The sequence below is a fragment of the Palaemon carinicauda genome, chromosome 24 (assembly GCF_036898095.1).
Source record: "Palaemon carinicauda isolate YSFRI2023 chromosome 24, ASM3689809v2, whole genome shotgun sequence".
Classification (NCBI taxonomy): domain Eukaryota; kingdom Metazoa; phylum Arthropoda; class Malacostraca; order Decapoda; family Palaemonidae; genus Palaemon; species Palaemon carinicauda.
This window is the reverse complement of record NC_090748.1, coordinates 76,971,514-76,990,548: the sequence shown is the minus strand read 5'-3', so window position 1 is coordinate 76,990,548 and position 19,035 is coordinate 76,971,514. Positions and strand designations below refer to the sequence as shown.

The 19,035-nt window shown below is 41.9% G+C and overlaps 1 protein-coding gene across 1 annotated transcript in view; it reads left to right on the top strand.

Annotated features, from left to right (window-relative positions):
• The window catches only part of tweek (transmembrane protein KIAA1109 homolog tweek), a 789,520-nt gene that overhangs the window by 124,345 nt on the left and 646,140 nt on the right, over nt 1–19,035 (top strand). Inside the window, 2 exon segments of the mRNA XM_068348609.1 lie at nt 8,299–8,445; nt 10,955–11,101. Of these exon segments, the coding sequence (XP_068204710.1) occupies nt 8,299–8,445; nt 10,955–11,101 (294 nt within the window).

Below are 19,035 nucleotides of genomic sequence, written 5' to 3'. Positions count from 1 at the left end.
GAAGTCAGTTCTCTCTTGTTCTTCCAAGAGGGCCATGCTCTTACTGGGGGACTGGTTGGAATCCAGGAGAAGTTTAGGAAAGTCTGCTTTTGCTTTTCCTCCTTCTTAATTAGCTTCTCGCTCGGGCATCTGGTGTGACACAGGAGAAGCTCGAGGAGAAGTTCTCGGCTTGGGAGTACCTGCCTCTGCCCAGGGAGACTTCTTAAGCCTTGTGGACTCTCCTCGTCGTCTAGCCATGAGACGCTCCAAGATTTTATGGTCGGCTTCAGAGCTAGACCATCTCCTGTTAGGATTTTTTTCGAGCGTTTGAAGTTTTTATTTGTTGGATTGGTCCCTGGGAGCCTTAAGTAAAAAGGTCTCTCCAGCTGTCAATGTATTGCTGTACAATTATGTCATGCATGAACAAGGCTATCAGGGATGGCTACAATGATCTGACAGCCACGTTCACTGCAGGAACAAGGCTATCAGGGATGGCTCCAATGATCTGGCAGCCACGTTCACTGCAGGAGTACTTAAGATGTAAGTGCGCTCAATTTGTTCATTGTCAAGACAAACTTCACGATGAAGACTACCAAATCTGTCTTGGCAGCAGTAAGGGAAGGCGACTGGATGGTCTCTCTCGACCTTCAGGATCCATACTTCCACATCCTGATTCATCCAAACTTTCAACAACATCTGAGGTTTGTGGACGGGAAAGTAATGTACCAATTTCGAGCACTGTACTTCGGCCTCATTCCTGCTCCTCTTGTTTTTACAAGGCCCTTGCAAAATGTAGCAAGCTTTCTACATTTTTTGAGGATTCTGAGCCTCCCTTTATTTTGACGACTGGCTAATCAGGGCGTCGTCATTATATCGCTGTCTGGAGAGCCTCTAATGGATATTAGACCTAACCAAGGAGCTAGGTCTCATAGTGAACGTAGAGAAGTCGTAACTTACAGTACCCCATCCCAGACTATTCTTTATTTGGGAATGGAGATACAGTGTCTGATTTTTCGGGCCTTTTCGTCTCCCACAATAATGGAACAAGCTCTGTTAAAAGTCCTTCACTTGCAAGAGAAAAACAGTTGCTCTGTAAGAGTTTGAACTAGCCTCGTGGGAACTCTTTCATCGCTGGAGTAGTTTATCTCTCTGGGGAGACTCAACCTATGCCCTCTCCAATTTCACCTAAACCATTGGAACAAGGAGAAGGGCTTAGAGAGTATCTCTTTCCCAATCTCCAACTCAGTCTAGACATGTCTGACTTGGTGGGACAGCAACATCAGACTTCGAGAAGGTCTTTCTCTTGCGATCAAGAACCCAAACCATGTGTTGTATTCAGATGCATCGGATTTGGGTTAGGGAGCTCCACTGGACAGTCTGGAATGCTCGGGTCTTTGATCCACGGATCAGAAGGAACTCCATTTAAGGCAAGTAACATCTCTCCTTTGGCGAGATTTGTGCAAGGAAAAATGAATGTCTTGGCGGACTGCCTCAGCAGAAGAGGACAAGTCATCTCCATGGAGTGGACGTTGCATAAGACTGTATGCGAGAAGCTATGGATGACATGGGGTCAACCCACCATAGATCTTTTTGCGACTTCACTGACAAAGAGGCTCTCGACTTACTGCTTTCCAGTTCCAGATCCAGAGGCAGCCCACATAGACGCTTTCCTGCTGGACTGGTCTCACCTGGACGTTTATGCCTTTCCACCTTTCAAGATCCTAAACAAGGTGCTGCAGAAGTTCACCTCTCACGAAGGGACCAGGTTGACATTGGTTGCTCCACTCTGGCCCGCGAGAGAGTGGTTCACAGAGGTACTTCTATGGCTGGTAGACGTACCAAGAAGTCTGCCGTTACGGATGGATCTCTTGCGACAGCCTCACGTAAAGAGATTTCATCAAAGCCTCCCCACGCTTCGTCTAACTGCCTTCAGACTATCGAAAGACTCTCTTGAGCTCGAGGGTTTTCGAAGGAGGCAGCTAGAGCGATCGCGAGGGCTAGAAGATCCTCTACCTTCAGGATCTATCAGTCGAAATGGGAGGTATTTAGAGACTGGTGCAAGTCCTCCTCTATTTCCTCTTCCAAGTGCCTCTGTAGCGCAGATTGCGGATTTTCTGCCTTATCTGAGAAACGGTCGCTCCCTCTCTGCATCCACCATTAAAGGCTACAGAAGCATGTTAGCTTCTGTTTTCAGGCATAAGGGTTTGGATCTTTCTAATAACAAAGATCTCCAAGACCTGCTTAAGTCTTTCGAGACTTCCAAGGAGCGTCATATTTCGACTCCTGCTTGGAACTTGGACGTGGTCCTACAGTTCCTTATGTCAGACAGGTTTGAACCATTAAATTCAGTCTCCCTGAAGGATCTTACCCTCAAGACACTTTTTTTTTGGTGAGCTTGGCTTCGGCTAAAAGGGTTAGTGAGATACATGCTTTTAGCAAGAACATCGGCTTCTCCGCTAATAAAGCAGTATGCGCTCTTCAACTTGGTTTTTTTGGCCAGGAATGAACTTCCGTCTCGTCCTTGGCCTAAATCATTTGAAATCCCCAGTCTTTCTGAGATTGTGGGGAATGAAGTTGAAAGAGTGCTGTGCCCCGTTAGAGCTCTTAAATTTTGTTTATCCAGAACTAAACCGCGACGAGGTTGTTCAGAGGCTTTATGGTGCTCCGTTAAAAAGCCCTCTTTGCCCATGTCTAAGAATGCGTGGTCTTATTTTATTAGACTTTTGTTTCGGGAGGCACACACTCAATTTAGTGAGAAGGTTCATAATTTACTTAAAGTCAAGGCTCATGAAGTTAGAGCGATAGCAACTTCTGTAGCGTTTAAGCAAAATAGACCCATTAAAAGTATTATGGACGCGACCTTTTGGAGAGGCAAGTCGGTTTTCGCTTCATATTACTTGAAAGATGTCCAGACTCTTTATGAGGACTGCTACACACTGGGACCATTCGTAGCAGCGAGTGCAGTAGTGGGTGAAGGCTCTACCACTACATTCCCTTAATCCCAATATCCTTTTAATCTACTCTTGAAATTTTTAATCTTATTTTGGGTTGTACGGGAGACTAAGAAGTCTTTCGCAATCTTTTTGATTTGGCGGGTGGTCAAAATATTGTTTCTTGAGAGCGCCCAGATTAAGGGTATTGATGAGGTCCTGTTATAGGGGTGTTCACCCTGGTTATAGCAGCTCCTGGGAGTCTTTCAGCATCCTAAGAGGATCGCTGGGCTTCGTGAGGATAGCGGACTAATGAGGCAGAGTAATAATCAGAGTCTGCTTCCTTACCAGGTACCTATACTTAAGTCTGTTTTTTGAATAGTTGTCAAAAACTCTTGAGCATATACGCCTTTATTGTATTAATACTGGTCTCTACCCACCACCATGGGTGTGAATCAGCTATTATATATTCACCGGCTAAGTTTAATATTTAAAAATGATATTTTGATTATAAAATAAATTTTTGAATATACTTACCCGGTGAATATATAAATTAAAGGCCCTCCCTTCCTCCCCGATAGAGACCTAGGGGACTGAGAAGAACTGGAGATGTTGACAAGTATATGCGGTATCTGGCCGATAGTCGGCGCTGGTGGTCACACCCGCAACCTTCACAGCGATCGCTCGCGAGTTTTTGGAATCTGTCGAGCCGTCGGAGACGTCAGCTATTATATATTCACCGGGTAAGTATATTCAAAAATTTATTTTATAATCAAAATATCATATTATATTATTACCTCTAATAAAAATTTCAATTGCAACCATACGAATTCTAAAGAATCTTTTTCAGAATCGGAAATTCGATTAAAATGCTCCAATTCCAATACTGATTCTGATACCAGAAAAAGTTCCGATATTTTGATTCTCAATTTTGATTTCGAGTACTTGTCCTGTCACTACTAATTACCCTATTGCTATGAAAGTGAGAGGAATTTTGACGAAATATTTTGTATATGCATTATCCTTTGTCATACGAAGCTCCTTTAATTTTATCTGAATTTTGTGTTTTTCTCCCTATACCCCAATGTATTAGCCTACTGGCTGACCTTATCTCTTCGGGGTTATTGTTGTCGACATTGTGCCCTTAGGCACATTTTGAGGGCCTGGGAAAAACTACTCATATGCAATAATTTTTCGCGGCTATTGCCTACATCATGCCCGTTGTACACAAAAAAGCTCATGGAACTTTGTGAGGGTATGGCTTTCAGGGCTTGCGCCTCATAGTTTCAATCTCTTACGAGGGAGAAATGGCTGTTCTTTAAGTCTAGCACTGTCTTTTTCATTCTCTTATGAGGGAATGACATAACGCTATTGGCCAACCCCCTTTTGGGTGTAAGATAAGCATGAGTACTTTGCAAAAACTTTAGTATTGTGGAGAAGTTATGCGCAGTGTTGCGCACCCATCCACTGAGCTCTAGCGAGGTGGGTGGGCAAGCTCTTCTGCCTGACGAAGGTACCCATTGCGAGTCTGTGAGATCCTATTCTCCAACGCGCAGAGCCTCAGCCTACTGTTTTCTCAAGTGCGTGCTTATTCGGTAGGACGCACTTACTCATATTACCTGTACTCATCCTTACAGGTGAGAGTCAACTCCTACTGTATTGGCCAGCGTTCGCTAACGCTTGCCAGCATATGCTAATACTCGCAAGCGTTGGTGTGCAATCACCAACGTGTGTTAATGCCCGACAACATTTGCTGACGCTTGCTAGAGTTCTCTGGCCAGCCTGGACAAACTTGCCTAGTGTTTGTGTTCTTTGCGTTCTGGACCAACAAACCCTTGCATCTGAGACTATTCTTCTTCATGGAAAACACTCTTCCCTGAGGAGGTTTACACAACTATAGGCATTCACTAACACCATATAAAAGGATGAAATGAACTCCTTCGGTTGCGCATGCGTGCTCGCCAAGACAAAACCTCAGGGTTATTGATGCAAATACATACAGCCGCCGCATGCTATCATTGTCTCGTTAGAGGCCGATTTTCGTGACATACTGTATATGGTAATTCTTCGGGGTTACTGTCTCGGGCTTGTTTTCCCTTTGGAGCGCTCACACAATGGGCTAGTGAGACATATCCTTACAAGGTTGTTTTTCACAAGCCTCTAGTCCCAAAGGGATAATGTCAGCTTCTATTTACGTTTACGAACAATGTAAGCAAGTATTCACTCATGGGATGCTTGTCCTGCTCACTAGGCAGGCAGACTTCGCGGACCCACATATGCTCACGAACATGTTAACAATGCTACTGCTAGTCGACAACCAATTTCTTTGGGTAGTGATGCTGCAATTTATCATACATACATTATTCGCGCAAGCTGGCTCAGGTGCGTTTTCTAACACTTACCCAGAGGAACAGAAGTTAGGCTTGTGCAACCACATGCGTGCAAGTTATCTTCTTCTGCTGGTAAGGACTATGTACCATCATACAATAAGAACCCCATTCTAATGAATCATTAGTTTCAATGGTTATATTCTTTACAGGAAGTCGTGTTATGCATTACCCTCCTACCTTTCTGTAACCCGACATAAGTAGTCTACCCTGAAGTAAAATCTTCCTTCATTCCAGGCTGTGCCTTACTGATTTCGGGTCGACTATCTTGGTATTTAAAATACTTAGATTCCGAAACTTCGCATAAGCGAATCTGTTCCCTGGGTGGGAACATTTGGAACTTATGCCAGTTTTGCTAATTGTAAACAAAGAAATACAACCGTATTCATTTTTAAGGGACCTCGGTCATAGGAAGAAGGGTGTCTCGATTGCGAATGTTAATCAATGTTCTCCAATCGAGTTCCAGACGCAATGAATCGTTAGGGCTGCGCCCGTATGTTCGTCCAGCCTCGATGGTCTGTGTTACAGGTTCATGGATGGCCTTATGCATACAGTTCCATTACCTGTCCAACAATGGATTAAAGATACGTCCGAATCTTGCCTGTCGGAAGTGGTTGCATGCAATCGGCCATTAGCGACCGGTCCCTTACTGGACAGTGATCACTAAGGAGATTCACTGTAATACCATCTTCCCCTAGGGAGTACTGGCTACTCAGGGATCACTGATCTGTAAGCATACTTATATGGCCAACTTCCATGGGACTGAAGGCAGTTGATGGACAGTATATCCTCCCCTACAGAGTTGCTTGCAGCTGATTGCACGTCTTGACATCAATCGACTTTAGATGTTTACTTGTTAGGCAATCTATCGGCCTCCAGAGTAACCAATGAGAATTGACCTTTCCCTTGAGAGTCAAGATTCTTGGGTTCTCTTAGTTGAACTTGCCAACTGTGTGGAGGGAGCAACAGTCACAATTCCTGGGAAGTATTGGCTACCCTACGGGGGGTAGTTGGCTGAACGGGTAGCCCAGAGCCTATCCCAGTTTCTGATAAGTAGGAGAAGAAAATCATTCCTTCGCAGAGAGGTTGCTAATACAACCCATTTCCCGTAGTCAGTGCCTTTTACGAGTGAATGCCTCCTTCTGTGGGAGCGCATAACGCTACCCACCAAAATTAGGATCTGATGCTTCCCTGTTGATCTCCCTATGCTCCCCGGAGGGCAGGTGTCCTCGTCAGACAGAGTAACTAGTGAGATGGTAGTAAATCTAGTAGAAAGGTGCTTACTGCCTTCTTCAATCTTTCTAATCTGCTCTCAGAAGGAAAGACTTTCCTAGTCTGACATTTTGAAGCATTCCTAGGAATAGCAGTTTCGTGTCGGCTGCAAGGATGACTTCTCGAGATGTAACTCCCATCCTCAGATTCAAAATCAATGTAAAAGATAATTTGTTGATTGGCTCTTATTTTTTTTTTAGCCGTATTCAGTCCACTAATAGATAACAGTTTTCTAGTGTAGCTAGTCATCTCAGATGTTTGTAAAGGCCCCAGTATTAAACAATGACAAAATCTTGGTTTTTTGTCTTCTATTGGAAGAGACAGTCATGGGTTTTGTCATATGAGATTTAGATCTGTTGTATGTGACATTGGGGACAATAAACAAATAAGTTTATCACCGTTACAAATTAATGAGTGGCTGTGATCCTGTTACTCTTGTAATAACCCACACTTATTGCTTTTGTATACTATATGTTTTTTAAAGAAAGCAGTATTTTCTATGAGTTGTGTCAGTGCTAATGTTAATGTTCTTAAAATATTTTGTTCTATTTGTTCATTACTTCTCTTATACTTTATTTTATTTCCTTTCCTTACTGGGCCATTTTTCTCTGTTGGAGCTCTTGGTCTTATAGCATCCATCTTTTCCAACTAGCTTGTATCTTAGCAGCAATAGGTAATTATATAACAACTGGTCTCCTTGGAGAAACTGGTTTCCTTCACTGATGATGAAGTTCAAATAGTGTTATTGCCAGACTATCCAAATCTATATGACAAAGTGTGATCAGAACTCCTCTTTAGGTGAAAGGCATGCTACTGTTATTCACAAATGCCACAGCTAGTGTATGGGAGCGTACATATTGAAGTTCCAAGTATGAAAGCTTATGATAACCAGAATTAAATTTGATACATCTTCAGAAGGTCGGAACACAGTAGTATCAGACAAGAGGATGGCCATTGCATACCTGAAGTACCAGGAAGGCATCCATTGGTGGGACTTATGTTCCATAGTAATAAAGATATTCCTGTGGGCTGAGGAACATTGGGAACAATTGTGACAAGGTTCATTCTTGGGACCTGAGGTGTCACTGTTGACACCCTGAGCATAAGGAATTGGATTACAGATGTTTGCTGTGTTTTATAGCATTTATATTGAAATCCACACAATTGATAGTTTTGTAATTCACTCAATCATGAGTTACCCGTTTATTGCTTCCCACAGCCTGGCCTGCTATCTTAGGCCATGGACACAATGCTCCTTCCCCTTTGCCTAAGCCTTCAGAGGTTATGGAAGCTGAAGGTTGCAAAAATGCCTACCGGATCTTCATTGTCTTATTTTAGCCCCAGCAAGACTAGATCCCAGAGTTTCTGGATCTAGTCCCATATATCCAAAGAGTGTTCCTTAATGCAGGAAACTCCTTAAGTGGTCCCACATCCACAAGTTCCATAACAAGCTGTTTCTTGGTGGATAAGGCATCTTACAATAAATGGGTTTAGAACGGACAAGTGTATTTTTGTATTATAAACACACTATTAGAAAATAATTTGATATTACATTTTATGGTATAGTATTGTCATCTAGATTTTCTAATGTGGAATACTTCGTCCACACTGGTAATTTTATTGTAAAACAAACTTTCTAAGAGTTTAAATAAACTTTTGAAAATGTGTCTAGTATGATTAAGTTATAACTTTCATCATTAATAATTGTTGTGCAACATTTTTCTTCTTAGGCCAGATTTGTGTTTGGGAATCGTTTAGTGGCATCAACCTTACTTCTTACAACAGACAAAGCAGAATGTATTTACACAACAAAGCCAGCTGCCTGTTCACTTGACCACTTCATGCATGTTTTCACCTCAAAGGCTGAGAACCTAAGAGTATGTTATAAATTTTAAATTCTTTATGTCCATTTTTTTTGTCAGGTTTCCAAACAAATTAAAATTTTATTTGTTTTAATTTTAGAATAAATTATATTGCCTTTCACCATGGATGCACAAATTCCAGTCACACCATACTTGTATTAATCAAGATTGAAAAGTTTATATTTCACATTCTAGTCTAAAGTGTATTGTTAAAATTCCTGACATTATCTCGCATATGGTTCAACTATTGAGGGTAATATAAGTTCTATTATCTATTTTGTAGCTCATTTCAAGAATTGAAAAGCTCAGTTGTTTTGTTAGCCAAAGAATGAGCAGTTAGCAGTAAAGGCTGGACATTTTACTTTTTCATATTCTTTGTTTATAATACCGTACTCTTCACTGAATGCTATTATTGATTTTTCTTTAGAATTGATCTAATTTATTATGAAATACTGTATATGACTGTTACATGTTAAGCTAGGCATATTTTGCAATTATTTGAAATAATGATTTGGATTGTTGGGATTATCATTGTATATTCATTAGTTACAATTAATTTCTTTTTAAATTACAGTACAGTTTATGAGTGATTATTATTAGAATTATTTATCAAAAGTATTGGTGTAATGTAGCCAATGTATCACATTATAGTAATCCCTCGGCTCCTTTATTTCCTTTCCTCACTAGGAAATTTTCCCTGTTGGAGACTTTAGGCTTATAAAATCCTGCTTTTCCTGCTAGGCCTGTAGATTAGCTAGTACATACATACATATACCAAGGCACTTCCCCCAATTTTGGGGGGTAGCTGACATCAAACAAATGAAACAGAAAAGGGGACCTCTCCTCTCTACATTCCTCCCAGCCTGACGAGGGACTTAACCGAGTTCGGCTGGTACTGCTAGGGGTGCCACAGCCTACCCTCTCCTGTTATCCACCACAGATGAAGCTTCATAACGCTAAATCTCCTACTGCTGCTACCTCCGCGGTCTTCCAAGGCACCGGAGGAAGCAGCAGAGCCTACCGAAACTGTGTCACAATCGCTCGCCATTCATTTCTATTTCTAGCACACTCTCTTGCCTCTCTCACATCTATCCTCCTATCACCCAGAGCATCCTTCACTCCATCCATCCACCCAAACCTTGGCCTTCCTCTTGTACTTCTCCCATCAACTCTTGCATTCATCACCTTCTTTAGCAGACAGTCATTCTCCATTCTCTCAACATGGCCAAACCACCTCAACGCATTCATATCCACTCTAGCTGCTAACTCATTTCTTACACCTGTTCTCACCCTCACTACTTCGTTCCTAACCCTATGTACTCGAGATACACCAGTCATACTCCTTAGACACTTCATCTCAAACACATTCAATTTCTGTCTCTTCATCACTTTCATTCCCCACAACTCCGATTCATACATCAGTTGGTACAATCACTTTCTCATACAAAACTCTCTTTACATTCATGCCCGACCGTCTACTTTTTACTACTCCCTTAACTGCCCCCATGTATACTTGTTTTTATCTTTCTTTTTGAAAAAGCTATTACTTATCACCATCTCTTGCTCAACACATATATCTACCAGTCTCTCACAACTCATTTTCACGTGGTACGCCATACTTCCCATTGACACCTTCTACCTCTCCAGCGCCCACTCTAGCATTCAAGTCACCCATGACAACTACATAATTCCTTCTACCCAGTCCTTCTACACACCTATTAGATTTATTCCAGAACTCATTCCGCTCTTCTTCATTCTTCTCACAACCTGGCCCATACGTACTGACAAAAGCCCAACATTCCCTACCCAACCTAACCCTTACCCACATTAACCTAGATGATATCCCCTTCCATTCCACTACTTTACCTGTCATCCTTTCACTCAGCAATAAAGCCACGCCTAGTAATGATAATGATAATAAAATTGCTAGTATTCCGTTCTGACCCCCACCCCCTCGATAGTTGAAAAACCATGAAATAAATACTTGAATCTAGGGCATATTTTTTCCATTACTTCTGTCATTTTTTTTATTTTAGCTTATAAAAATTTTGAGCCCAATAATTACTATTTTTAATGAAAAAAATTTAAGATATGAAAAATAGGAAACTTACATGGCCTGAAAAACTCGGTCTATATAGACGAGTCCTTGATATAGATTTACTTATAGTATATTTACAAATCTGTAATATACAGAGGAAGCAATAGATGAGCTGCAATATGGCGAGGGATTACTGTTTTCAAAATTAAGCACGTGTATTTTATATAAATTTTTTGCCTGTACTGTAATAGTTCCATGGTTTTTTTTACCCCGTACAATCTAATCTTAGATTGCGCAAAAAAATATTCAATGTTCATCTGACAGCGAGTCGCTTGCTTCTTCGTTTCGAGGTTTGCTTGTGTATACAGTATTTCATGACAAAACAAAACAAAAGGGCACTGCATGTCAGTGGTTTTATTAGTGAAAATGCTTGAACAGGTACAGTATTATTATATTTACTTTGGTAAAGTAACTTTTATTCTACAGGTAATATTGGCTCCAAGTCCCAAGTACACTGGTGTTTCAGATGAACCGCCTCGTTACATGGGTGAAGGATTCGTTGTGATGTCTTCAAGTGTTGTTCAGTTGTACTATTACATGGATGAACCAGGCCTTGTCCCAGAACATCCACAGGTTAGATATATTGGTGTATCCTTAAAAGTAGTTTAAGAGCTTCTTCACTCATCTTCATTAAACTTTTTTTTTTTTTTTTTGGTAGCAAACATAAACCTAGAAGTCTATACTAACTTTAAACTGAATATTGAGAGAGAAAAAGAAAAATGCTAAGGGTAGTAAAATGAATATTGATGCATCTCAAGTCCTTTGGACGAAGAAATTTTATGAGGATTCACCAACCACTTTCTTTAGCCTCTTTTCTTCAGGGTTTTATCCATAATATGCTCAAAAAGAATGTTTGTGAACTGACATGTAAGATTAGTGTATTTTGCAGTGTTTTAACCACAAAATACATACCCCTGTCTACTCAGCCTTTGGTTGCTTTGCTAATCTCAAACTTATAAGCTTTAAGTAAGATTTTAGGGCCTTTCTAAAGCATCTCTTTTTTCCCAACTATGATACTTTACTGCTCACTCACCTGCTCACCCAAACACCTGGTTGACTACTATCTGTAAGTTGAGAGATTTCCTATTGTAAGTCTCCCTTTTAGACAGTCTTAACATATATCTATAGCGTCATTGTATTCCATGCCGCACCTTTAAGACTTTATTTTTGCCATCTTTACATCTCATTCTCAGTCATTCCTGTCATCTACCTTCATGAACCCATTCCACAGTTCGAAGCACATTCTAATATTCAGGCATTTGATGTATATGGCCAAAACATCTTAACTGGCATCTTTGTATTTGGAAAATTACTGGTTCTACTCCCGAGGCTTCTCTTATGGTGGTGTTTCTGGGTCGATCTGTGGCGCCGGGTGAAAAGAGTCCTTCTTATATACCTTTTCTGATAAAACCTTCCAATTATACCAGAGAAAGATAAAAGCATGGAATGCTGAGGTTACAACCCTCGCGCGAGCACCTTTAGGGTGTCGTGTATAAAGCAAAGGCGCGTGAAATCCACTATTCACAGGTTGTCTTCCATTTAGTTAATTCCTTCGTCAAAGGGATGGGCCGATACAAAGGCCCTTGCCAACCACCAGCGCCACACCACCCACGCCACGACGCGAGCGCCATCTGAACAACATCCTTCTTTTTGGACTGATAGAATAGTGTGTAATTTGTGGTGCTCTCGATCGTTTTTAACAGTCATGGATTTATTTTGTCATGTCCAAAGCTCCATCTTCACACATTCCAATGTTAAGTACCATAGTTTGTTTTGACAGTATTTTATTGTACCGGGCTTTTGTTTTATATCCAGTATAGTCTGTTTTATTATTCCCGTCTGGCCTTTCATGGCGGCCATTGTTTGTTTATCTGCCCGTTTAGTACTCTGTCACTTAGGTTCTTGGTTAAGTCCCTGGCCTTATGCCTTTAGAACCGTTATTATTTTTATTTTTTTGTGTATTTATGCTCATGGTACTTTTTGCTAGTAAGTCCAGCCTACGAACGAGATAGCGATTTAGCTTTGTTTTTGTTTAGTAACCGCCCGAGGCGTTCGTCACTCGACTGTGCTATTTATTTAAAGTTTTAGCAGATGCTATTCTTCGATCGTAGTGTTATATGGATGTACATTTTCATTTTATACGTTTATAATAGTGTTGTGTGATTTTTAGTCCTGTTTTTGTGTCCAAGAGAGCGAGAGATTGGGGTCCCCGTTTTCTGTTCGCAGTCACGAGTTACCCCTTTATCTCGTTTTCTTTCTTTGCTCTGGTGGTTGAGCGGATTTCCCGTTTTCCGTTTTGTGCGTTCAACGGGTTCTCCCTCCCTCACCTCTCCCCCTCGGGGTGGATGATAACTTACGAGTTATTTATTTTTCGTGACTTTTCAATTGTTAGCGTTATTTTGGTCCGTGTTCGTCCTCTCCCCGTTACGGCTCGGGAGTAGTTTATGAACGTTTTCCACTCCGCCTTGAGTTCTACTCCGGCTTGAGGGATTCTCAATGACTTTCGTGCTATTGTTATATTTATATATTGTTTACTACATGGGACGGGCTTCATATTGTTTAGATACGACCCTCCGGTGGCCCTTACTGCGGTCTCAGGCCACGGCCATATCCATAATAGCCATTGTTATTACAATTGTGTTTTTATTCACAATAATTATTCAGGACCTTTCTTCTCCCTCCGGCCTCACCGGAGTTTGTAAATACGCTTTGCTATGATCTAAGCCTTAGCCCTTAGCTGCGGCTTGGCTTTTATATCTTCACAATTGAATTATTAGCCACAATTGAATTATTCAGAGTATCTCATTATCCTCCGGCGTCACCGGAGGTCGCCCATACACTTCACACTTATATTTGCCTTGCCTTTGGCTAAGACGGCATTATTCAGGACATCTCATTACGCTCCGGCTTCACCGGAGGTCGCCCATACACTTAACACTTATATTTGCCTTGCCTTTAGCTAAGGCTGGTGTTTATATTTATTTTAAGGGCATGTCACTGCTTCCCCGACCCTCGCAGGTCGGCAGATTGCTTTAAGTTATTTATCCTTATGTCATTAACAGGCATTAGGTAAATTACAAATATACAAACATTTGGATATTATAGTGCCAACAATGGTTTTGGCCGAATAGCGATTTAAACGTTTGCGATTTAGTCTGTTAGTTTGTACTCGCCCCAGGAAGGCTCGATTTAGACTATATCCTTATTTATTGGTTAAGTTGTCGTTATTCTTCGTTTTTGGTTATTACAATGACTAAAAATTAAAAAGAAAAAGGAAAAATAAAAATAAAATAAAAACAATCAGTTTTATTTTACTTTCCTTATATTATTGTGTGATGTTAGCTTTTATTATGTAACCTTGAGAGTGAGAACATAGGGTGCTCGTTTATTAGCTCGAGTAAGGGAGGTGATTTTCCCGTTCTCCGTTTTTATACGTTCACGAGTTATTCAGGCCTCCTCTTATTGTCAGAGTTGATGATAGTACGTTTAATGTTATACACGTTTTATTGATGTGGTTACTGTTAATATAGCTAACACTATTAGTAGGAACGTTGGTGTATGAGTCATTAATTGGGTTCGATTTATACCGACACCCTTAGCTCCGCCTTGAGTTATGTTTAGCTCCGCCTTGAGTTATACGCCGCTATAATGGATACTCATTGGGTGAGAACTAGTCAGATATTTGGAGTGCAACGGTGAAATCCGGCACTCAGACTCCGGCTGAGACCTTTTTGCACACGAACCTTTGTCATGTTTGATCTCAATTACACCTTTCCGGCCCCTTTTTTCATCGAATCTCCGGCTACGCTGGAGATAACTCAAACATTCATTGAGGTTAATGTTATCGTACCGGTGACGGTCACGATCTCACGGGGACTAGCCTTTGCTACCGGATCTCCCATACAAACAGAGATCAAGCAGACGTCCAGAACCGGAGTTAACAATGTGATACCGATGAGGATTTCTCAGTTTCATTATTACGGTTTCTTTTTCATCGAATCTCCGGCTTAACCGGATATCGTACAGGCGATCAGCATTGAGGTTAATATTAGATTTCCTCTGGTTCACGTTGTCACTATGACGGACCTTTGTTTGTACCGGGGATGGTTACCGGAGATCCGGTACAGTCGGAGATCACTCAGACCACGGGTGGCCAATCTTTTGTTTTACCTGTAAAAAAAAAAAAAAAAAAAAAAAAAAAAAAAAAAAAAAAAAAAAAAAAAAAAAAAAAAAAAATTATTATTATTTATGAACGTAACTATGCCTATATTTATGCATGTATTTAATTCTAACTATGTATAAATATGGATAAATATCCATACAACATCGTGTTCAAATAGAATTAAATTAATTATGCCTATATTTATGCATGTATTTAATTCTAACAATGTATAAATATGGATAAATATCCATACAACATCGTGTTCAAATAGAATTAAATTAATTATGCCTATATTTATGCATGTATTTAATTCTAACTATGTATAAATATGGATAAATATCCATACAACATCGTGTTCAAATAGAATTAAATTAATTATGCCTATATTTATGCATGTATTTAATTCTAACTATGTATAAATATGGATAAATATCCATACAACATCGTGTTCAAATAGAATTAAATTAATTATGCCTATATTTATGCATATTCAATCCTAACTGTCTAAATATGGCTAAATATCCATACAACATAGTGTTCAAATAGAAATACATTAATTATGCCTATATTTATGCATAGTCAATTCTAACTATGTCTAGATATGGATAAATATCCATACAACATAGTGTTCATATAGAAATAAATTTCCACCCAGTGGCGAATGCGCCAACAGTGTCACATTTCATGAATACAAGTGTCGCACTATACCCCAGAAGATAATACATTAAATAACTTGTCTTTAAAATGGCTTTTTAAGAGTATACAGCTGATCCCAGCCTGTGAATAGGATCGCTAACCAAAGTTCAAGGAACATCCAGACTTATGTCCCCTTTGTGTTACAGAAGGTTCGCCTGCATGGTTCCCATCAGGATGATGATGATTCTCTCTGGCCTGCAAAGAGAGGCTCTCCACCCTTGGGTATCGAAGTTGGGAAGGAATGCTCCATCTAGAGGTCCCTATCTCCTCGGAGTGTCCTCTCTAAGGTTGGACAACGACCCCATGGACGGGCAGGTATGTGGGGATGAGTTTTGAGCCTTCAGCTTTGCAATTACCTACGTCACCGACCTAGGACCATTAAAGGATCCTAATGTTCATGTTACCCTGCATAAACTGTGACGGCTAAAAGCAACACATTCTAAGGAAATCCAAGGGGCTATGACGAGCTCTAAGGTAGGGTGGTGAGTCAGTGCCGTTCAGGAACTCGGATATAGGTGGTACCATAAATCTGGAGGGCATAGACGTCCTCCCTCTGGGGGACCTAGATTTTACTCCCAGGTACTAGAATTCCCATTCAACGGATTCGTTCGATTGAAAGAGATTGCCTTGGTTAGCTTAGACAAGGTACCGAAGGTAACGGTATTATTTCCTAAAGGGCAGGCCCGATCTGTCTGGACCAGGATGTTGTCAGCCTGGGGGGTACGATAATTCCAGGCTCTGCCCTTCCAGTTCGACCTACACGTTTGTTGGTCTGATCGGGTCAGTTGTGGGAAGTACGTTCTGTCTGAGACCTCTATCAGACAGGAATTGATAGTTGGTTTCCCACTCGTCATCACAGCCTTCCTCTGGTTCGACGATTTTGTATCTGACCCCCCATCATCAGGTGGTCTACCTCACTGATTCCCCAGGTACACAGCCCAACTCCGTTGGGATGTTTTGCCTGCATGCAGCCCTAGATCCGAACCCTCAGGCTCCTTTCATGGACACCAGAGAGGAAGCTACAGGAGTAGAAGACAGTCCCGACATCAAGGCGGACCTAGGAAAAAGGGGGCTCGGAGAAGGGAAGGACCTAGATTCACTCCCTCACAACGCGGTGGTCCTGGTAGAGGGAAGACTTTACCACTTTCGTGACCATTGGACTCGGTCTGTGGGATCATAGCATAGTCTCTAACGGTTTGAGATGAAAATGGCCTCAAGGTCCTCCTCCTCCGCCAGTGACCTTCTCCCAGAAATACACTCCCGTCCTGAAAGAGTACACCACAGGGTTACTCAAGAAAAAGCAATCAAACGACTATCTCTTAGGTATGGACCTTACTTCCCCGTGGGACCGTCACCACCTCTGTCGATCTTACCGACCGCTATTAGCTTGCGCCTATAGCTCGAAACTTCTCTTCTTATCTGGGTTTCCACCTAAGCAGGAAAGCCTTTGTGTTCAAGACATGCCCTTCGGCCTCAACATTGATCCCAGGATATTCACGAAACTGGGAGAGGCAGTGTTAGAACAACTCAGGAACCAAGAGATACAGATCATTGCTTATCTGGCCGGTTGGCTCATTTGGGCCCGGCCGGCCATAGAAGGTAACAGAGCTACGAAGGAATTTCTTCGATCGCTCGACAACCTGTGATTTCGGGTCAATCTCCATAAGTCTCGCCTGCGACCATCAAGCCACTTAGAATGGTTAGCCATTCAGTGGGACCTTTCGAAGCACACGTTGTCTCTCCCTTCCAAAAGTAAGAGGAATAGGTTCCAAGATCAAGAATTTCTCAAGCACAAACAGGTGTCCAAAGAGCATAGAAAGTATCCTCGGCCTTTCCCAATTCACTTCAGTAACAGATCTCCTAATAAAAGCCAAACTCAAGACATCAATCGATTTTGGAGAAAGAGAGCTACAGTACCTATAAGAAGACAAGGTCTCGAAGATCCCCTCTGTCGGGAAAATGAGACTACGCCCATGGTCCGAACCGAAGAACCTCTCCAAAGCGGTTCCTCTACAATTCCCACCTCCACAAGTGACATTCCATTCAGCCGTGTCTCTAAGTGGATGGGGGGATTTCTCCGAACATCAGATGTTTCAGGTTCTTGGTCACTAGCCATGAAACAGTCCCATATCAATGTTCTCGAAGCCATGGCAGTGTTCTTGACCCTGAAGAGAGAGACTCCTCCGAGGTCGACCCGCATCAGAGTAGTGTCAGACAGCACAGACGAGGTACACTACGGAAACAGGGGAGGATCCAAGTCACCCAACCTGAATCAGATACTGGTCACTTTCTTCGCCTGGGCAACAGAAAAGAACTGGTTCCTGTCAGCACCTCACCTAGCGGGAGGCCAGGATGTGAGAACGGGCTCACTATCCAGGACGAGTTCCCTGGAGTCAGAATTTCACTCCGGTGGATACTCAGGTTCGTTCCAGGCATCCAGGTAGATCTATTCACATCTCAGATCAATCACAAACTTCCTTGTTATGTGACCCCAATCCTGGACCCTCGGGCTCATGCCATGGACGCATTACCCCGGGATTGGAACCATTAGAGGAAGATTTCCCTATCTCTCCCAGTGAATCTTCTAAAAACTTTAACACCGACTGCGCTCCTTCCGGGGCGCAGTGGTTTTAGTACCACCTCACTGCCCAAGAACAGTTGGTTTCCTCTCCTCCTCGAGTGGAAACTCCGTCCCATCCGGATTCCGTTCCTCAAACTGACCCGAGTATTCCAAACTCACTGTGTCAGATTACTCAAGGATGTCCAAAACCCTAACTTTGTGGACTACAGGAAGTTGGCAGCTCGTAGAGACTCGAACATTGAACCGGAAAACGATTTCTTCATCGAATCAGTCAAAAGGGACTCGACAATTCGCCAATATGATTCGGCCGTTAACCCCCAAAATAGGTGGTCCCCTTGGAAAGTTATTCCTCTTCTCCAAGATACTTTTCTATGTCCGGTCACCGCTCTCAGGGCCTTTTTAGCCACGACTGCTACCCGATCGTCTGGCCCCTTGTTTATCAGGGAACAAGGAGGTACCATTCCCATACGTGGTATTAGGCTATAGATCCTATACTTCGTTTGACAAGCCAATCCGGGATCATTTCCCCCAGAAGATGGACTTTGATGACCTTATAAAGTTCACGGGTTGGGAATCTCCTATGGTCTTCAAACGCCACTATCTAATGAACTTACAGGCTCTTAAATACCCAACAGTTGCAGCTGGGAGCCGTATCTCTCCCCAGTGATCTTTTGTTCTTCCTTTCATCCATCTCTTTTCTTCTCCCTCCTACCCGCCACTCGCACCACGACGCCGCTTCCTTGGTGGTTCGTTAGCCCTAAGTTTATTACATATTAGGTTATGTTTGTAACTATTATTGATTACCGTTGTTACAGGGTTGGGATTTTCTTAGCCATGTCAGTTTTGTAGCATGTTTCCTCTGATACTCGGAGGCTTCCCTGTTATCATGTTTGTTTACCTTAATTATTTATGATTTTCTTTACATGGTGTTGTTTCTCTCCCCTCATTAAATTAGTTATTGTTGGGCTTGGAAGGCATTCTCTGGTACATTTTCACCCGGCGCCACAGATCGACCCAGAAAAGGGATTTTGACGAAGGAAAAATCTATTTCTGGGGAGAGACCTGTGG